The sequence below is a fragment of the Oreochromis aureus genome, linkage group 22 (genome assembly GCF_013358895.1).
Source record: "Oreochromis aureus strain Israel breed Guangdong linkage group 22, ZZ_aureus, whole genome shotgun sequence".
Lineage (NCBI taxonomy): Eukaryota > Metazoa > Chordata > Actinopteri > Cichliformes > Cichlidae > Oreochromis > Oreochromis aureus.
This window is the reverse complement of record NC_052962.1, coordinates 1,982,147-1,988,213: the sequence shown is the minus strand read 5'-3', so window position 1 is coordinate 1,988,213 and position 6,067 is coordinate 1,982,147. Positions and strand designations below refer to the sequence as shown.

Genomic DNA, 6,067 nt, shown 5'->3' with positions numbered 1-6,067 from the left:
ACATTTAAACGTTAGTTCAATGATATCATTGTATGTTGTGGCCCTCTATGCTGTTGAGTAGGTTTGAGGGTCACAGATACCAACAGGCTTAATAAACTGATCCGGACGGCCAGTAATGTTGTGGGGATGGAGCTGGACCCTCTTAAGGTGGTGTGGGAGAGGCGGATGTTGTCCAAGATGAGGACAATGTTGGACAATACCGCCCACCCACTCCTTGACATGCTCACCAGTCACAGGAGCACTGAGAGATTCAGATTACCCAAATGCACTAGTGAACAACACAAGAAATCAGGAATTCCTGCCCATGGCCAACACCCTAAAAAATTATTCAGGGGCTTAGTAAATATCATTATAATTCTAAGTTAGATGACCTTGATTAAATCTTTGAAAATCACAAAAGTGTTATCTTGAGTTGAAAATACTGAAAAGAATGCTTAAATTTTCAACACCAGTTTTTGAGCTGAACTGAGCTCTTTTGTTCAAGTTTATTTAAAAGAAAAAATTCTGTATTTGAAACACAGGGTGCATTATTTAAATCTACTCAATATATCTCATAGAAAGTACTCAAAATAACTGAGACACTGGTATTCATACTTATCATTGTCTTGAACTTTAATTATTAATGGTTCAAAATCAATATAATTTTGTCCCCAATACTAACTTAAAACTTTGAGTAAGACTAATGACCTTTGGCATGTACCGCCATGAGAGAGCATGGCCTCATGGGAGATTTTCTGCACGTTGAACAAGACAGACACACATCCACTGCAGACTTGGTAACGTTTTCAGGTAAGTGACCAATTCTTACATTAGCTGTCTTTATCCACACCGTTCTTTTATAACATGTTCTGAAGAAAGCGTTTGTCATGGTGGCTCACTTTTCGCAGCGTGTTTGTGCACGTTAATTTAAGTTTTCAACCCGTCTTCCAGTCAAGGCGGCGGGAAACCGCGCCCTTTTATCCTTTTACGTTCTGAGTCGCTATCTGCGTTCCGGGTAATTTGACCGGAATGTCCCGGTACCAGCGACCTGACCGTTTAATCGGGGGCATTTTAGGAACCACGTGAAAGCAGGTGTTGTCGGGAGTGCTGGAATGTTATGCTGCTATTATTTGTTGCTATTTTTATAATCATCATTACCATTTCATTATTAATAGTGATGTTGCATGCAGATGCATTCAGATGTTCAAACATATTGGTATTATATTAGTCTTTATTACAGGTCCAAGAAGAACCACTTTAAACTGGAGTTGAATCTATAATTTTAAATGTTTTTCAATGCTCCTATATAATAATCTTAAATGTTTCTGTGTAGACTGCAGGGACAGGAAATACACTCTGTGCCAAAATGAGACAGGAAACACTTCTGCAAGGCTTGCAGAAGTGAAACTGAAAGCCGAGTCTGAGTGTAAGCCAAGAGCAGGGTGTTTTATTATGCATTTATCGCTGATTAAGCTTTGAGTAGTTGTATTAGATTGAAACATTTGTTTTATACATTTTACATATAAGTCAAGATAGGCACACACAGGATGGCCTTAGCCTGGTTGCCTAAGTTGAGGTCAACTAAGGTGCAGAGAGCATATGCAAACTCTGTGCACGCACAGACAGACACATACACATAGTTTCAGTGTTGGCCTTCTGTCTAGCGGAAAGGTTACAAGGTCTGGCTGGGGAGCTGAGAGGTGAAATAAAGGGCAGCAGAAGCTGACACACGTACACATACATATTAGATAGACTCATTTATATAGGTAAGAGTTTAATTATGTTTTGCTTGCGACTGCAAAGTGGGGGTGCGTACGTGTTAGTCTGTTCCAGGAAGTACACCAGATGTCCCAGAAATAAGCGACAGCGAAGACGAGCTGAGGGGAAGCACCGAGCCGAAGACAATGTTCTTTTTTAAAACTGTGTTCAAAAGTTGTTGACTGAACGTTTGTGGTTTAGGCTGACGTATGCTGTACTGGATCTGCCTGACAACAGAAACCCTATAAAGCCTTTGTCTGACTATTGTAAGGTAGTTCGATGCTGAAATCTGCACAGCGTTCGGACTCCGCACGTGTGTACATTAAAATGTCGTCTAATTGCACCCGGCTGGATCTGTGGTTATTTTTGGATTCCTCCTCAATATCTGAACCTTAACAGTGTGCTCAGACATTTCTAGAAAATGGCCCGCGGTGCGGGAGCTGCGGTAGTCACGCGGCCTGACTCACTCTGTCAGGTTGTTCAGGAGGAGATGAACAGACGTCATCAATGGCTTTGGTAACTAAGAAGACCTGCCCGCGGAACAGTTCATAGCAGCAACCATGCTGCTTAGCTTTCTTGTTCTATGTGGGGTCTTTCAGAGCATATAAGACGCTGCTTTCAGCTTTGTCCCGAACAGGGCCAGTTTTTGAGAGAACGCTGAGAGGACCGCCCGGGTCAGCAGATTACCTCATCCAGGGCCGGTCCAAAGTACTATGGGGCCTTAAGTAAATTTAGACTCGGGGCCCTACTTCCTTTCAGATCCCAGAAAATAATGAAAAAAAAAAAAGCTTGATGTTATGGCAGATTACTCAGTGACATGTTTTGTAATGATAAAGTTTTGATTTGTATTTTTTCAGCACCATCTTCACCACCAGGAGAAAAAAATCTGCATCAACTACAAAGTAAAGCAGGTAATTTTACTCAGAGGACTTGATGTGTTAAATTTTGGAATGATATGATATTGTTTTATACAAGCTGAGTAGTGGATGGTGATACCACCTAAATATTTATACTGGTTTTGTGGTGGGTTATTTTAGTCATACAAATGCCAAATCTAAATTTTGAGAATTTTTCAGTTCGGTAAATATATTGATGAGTTCATGGTCTGTCATCTAGTGTCACCATACTATCTTTTTATTTATACAGCGTGGTGATGTGATTCAGATTACTTCAATGTGGTTAAGTATTGTACTTTGTTCCATGTTGACTTATTTGTAAGTTGTATCCTCCACCTGAATTGGTAGTGAGTATTGGTTATTCAATCAGTTAATCATACAAAACTGTAAATATGGTTATACACCATTCTGTCATCTTCATGCTGTGAGACATATTTTCTCACAATTTTTAGGTCACAGGTGATGAGATGGCAGTGTAAACTCTGCAAACATGAGGAGTCATCAAAAGTGTCACTACTCAAACATTATCGAGTGAAACATAGTACATTTGGTCATGGCTATTCCATACCCTGTCTTCATTTGAATTGTCCTTGCTCTTTAAAGACATGGGGTGCCTTACGCTCACACTTGTCTAGGTCTCACAGTTCGCATGAAACGGAGGGCTTCACAGACCGGAGTTTTCCGCCTGTTCCCCTCTAGAGCCGAGCCTCGCTTCAGTTTTCGGCACCAAAATGACCAAGGTCGTTGGACAGCGACCGGCCCACCCCGCCAAACTTGACCAGCTGATAGCAAGGTTCACTGATCGCGTATATCAATGCACTGTTCAGTCAGCTGCAGTGACTAACAACACTGCCTTGCTAGCGTTTGTCATCTTCAGGAAGGTGGAGGAAGCAGAGCTGCCAGAGGAGCTGAAAGGCTTTCTCTGTAAAGCCGCTGACGCGATTCTGAATATGTGCGCCGCTTCAGCGGTGTGTTCCTCTCGCATCGCTGCCTGGCAGACGATGGTTCAGAGGGCAACCTGGCTCCGCCTCTTCCCTCCAACATTATACAATCTCACAGGGAAATAGTGCAAGCAATTCATAACATAAAATTTAGAAGCTTAACATAAAGTATTATCTTCCACTAAGGCTTTAGTCTGCATACTGAACAACTCCACTTATATGGATTTATGTCTGGATGAGTAAATTAATCTTTTGCATGTTAGAAAATAAGGTCCAGGTTGCAAAAATGGTAGTTTCACTTAAAGATTTTTTTTTGATTGAATCAGAATTTTGGCCTTCAGATTTTTGTCCTTGGTTTTTTGTCCTCTCCATCCAGGTCAGTGCAGAGTTTCATAGGATCACGACCCTGAACCTTGAACCAAAGTTCATGTCATCGTTGGACTTGTATTCATCCAAACTCCTGTCCTTGTTTCAAGCCAAGAAAGGTGCTGCTGGACAACGCCACAGGGCACAGTTAAACCTTCTGCTTCAGGTAAGGAAGATTGCATTTTCTAACCACAAAAACGTTCCAACACAGCATTGAAGAGGCCCTTCCACTAAAAACGGCTTTTCTGAGGTTTCTGTTCAATATTTTAGCTCCACAGGTGTTCTTACCTTGATGGTGGGTGTGAAAACAGGTCAACAACAGAAAAAAAAAATAGTTATGTTTAAGCTAGAAATGGTAAGTCATGTTTTAAATGTACAAATTTTGCCTCAGTTGAGACTTCCTGTTTTACAGAGTGGAAATTCCATCGAGAAAAAACGAGAAGTCATCATCAGATGTCTCATTGACCATCTGGGAGAGGATCCAAGTGCCTTAATCAAAACCTTTGAGGTTGGTGCAATAAATCTGTTTTAGGAATATTAGTAGTTTATTTTAGCTTGTGAGATCATAGAAAAGTTTTAAGATACTGTTCTAAAGAAAAAAAAAAAACACTTCAAAGCATACAAAAGAATAGCATTTGCTCAAAGATTTTGGAGCACAGTGTCCACATATTATGAGTACCGGTGATCTCATACAAATGAAACTTTTTGTTTCAATGTTTGGAAATATGTGAGCTTAAAACAGTTGTTTCTCTTTTAAAGGACGGTGCTGATGCTGTCTTTGTTGAAGAGGCTTTGGCTGAGGAGGTGATGAAGATTTATCTGCTGCAGAATCAAGACAGGTCAGGCGAACCTACTGATGTGGGTATTGTTATTGAAGGCGTTACTGTTCTGGGCAAACTTGGGAATCTGAGCAAAGCCTGTTGCTATCTTTTGGGACTGTGCTATGCTCTGGATCTGAAACACCCCAAGAATCTCAAATGCACATTTGAAGCATTTCAAAAAGTGTTCATGGAGCTGGATCCAGGAAACCTTTCTGTCAAGGTTCAAAGACTGAAAAATGACCTCTGTTCATTGTAGACAAAATTTCACAGGGCTGTTCTTAAAGTGTTAGACTTGTTAAGTGACATGTAATGCTCATCAAAAGGTTCAGTTGCGGCATTACATTGTGTTGACATTCCTGTTCATAAATAATGTTTGTACCATAAACTGTGTTTTTGTATTAACTTTCCAGATTCACAATGAGGTGTAAATGGGAGCGTATCTTCTGTATGGTGTTTTTTTTTTTTTTTTTTTGTCTTAGCGCAATCCTTTTTGAAACCTTTTTATTTAAATTATGGATGTTTTTTGGTCACTCTTTAGTTATAATCTGCCCAATTTTTTGGAATCAAAATAAGATGTTCAAAAACTATGTCACAGTGCAAATGTTTGTTTTTTTTTCAGGATTTATATTTTTTTGGGATCTTAATTTTATTTTTGTCATTTGACCTTTTCTGAAAAGGTAAAGCACTGCGTTCACTTGAGCCACTTTTATTCTTTGTATGGCAGGTACATTTTTCTTGTTGTTAGCATCAATATGCCAGTTTTACAGAGTTTTATCAAGCATGCCAATTTGGATGCAATTTTATTATATAAGGCTGTTGTGACTGAAATTTTATCGAAGTTTTATCCACTGAATGTAGAACAGATTTCAGCTCACTGTGTTCAGAGAAGGAATCTGCTAAATGTGTGATTCACAAAAAAGCTGGTTAAAATAAATCATTGTGAACAATGTTGAACTGACGTGGTTCTTTTTTTCCTGTGTGTGTGTGTGTGTGTGTGTGTGTGTGTGTGTATATGTATATGTATATATATGTATATGTATGTATATGTATGTATATGTATGTATGTATGTATGTATGTATATGTGTATATATGTGTGTGTATATATGTATGTATATGTGTATATGTGTATATATGTATATGTGTGTATATATGTGTGTGTGTATATATATATATATATATGTATATATATATATATATATATATATATATATATATATATATATATATATATATATATATATATATATATATATATATATATATATATATATATATATATATATATATATATATATAAACACTTAA

At 38.5% G+C, this 6,067-nt stretch overlaps 1 protein-coding gene across 2 annotated transcripts; it reads left to right on the top strand.

The window, feature by feature from the left end:
• Positions 1-748: 748 nt before the first annotated feature.
• Positions 749-5,195, top strand: LOC120435516. 2 transcript variants are annotated; one of them, XM_039605275.1, is made up of 5 exons: positions 749-789; positions 2,595-2,648; positions 3,951-4,106; positions 4,353-4,448; positions 4,700-5,194. In XM_039605275.1, the coding sequence occupies exons 3-5, from the start codon at positions 4,002-4,004 to the stop codon at positions 5,015-5,017; spliced, it is 519 nt and encodes a 172-aa protein (XP_039461209.1). In that variant the 5' UTR covers positions 749-789; positions 2,595-2,648; positions 3,951-4,001; the 3' UTR covers positions 5,018-5,194. The 2 variants fall into 2 exon arrangements, with proteins under 2 accessions (XP_039461209.1, XP_039461208.1); XM_039605274.1 differs by lacking the exon at positions 749-789 and adding an exon at positions 2,230-2,253 and having other exon boundaries at positions 4,700-5,195.
• The last annotated feature ends 872 nt before the right edge of the window (positions 5,196-6,067 follow it).

Coding starts and splice junctions, on each gene's coding strand:
- LOC120435516 (XM_039605274.1), top strand. Junction 4,107..4,352: donor AGTTAAACCTTCTGCTTCAG/GTAAGGAAGATT, acceptor CCTGTTTTACAG/AGTGGAAATTCCATCGAGAA. Junction 4,449..4,699: donor CCTTAATCAAAACCTTTGAG/GTTGGTGCAATA, acceptor TCTCTTTTAAAG/GACGGTGCTGATGCTGTCTT.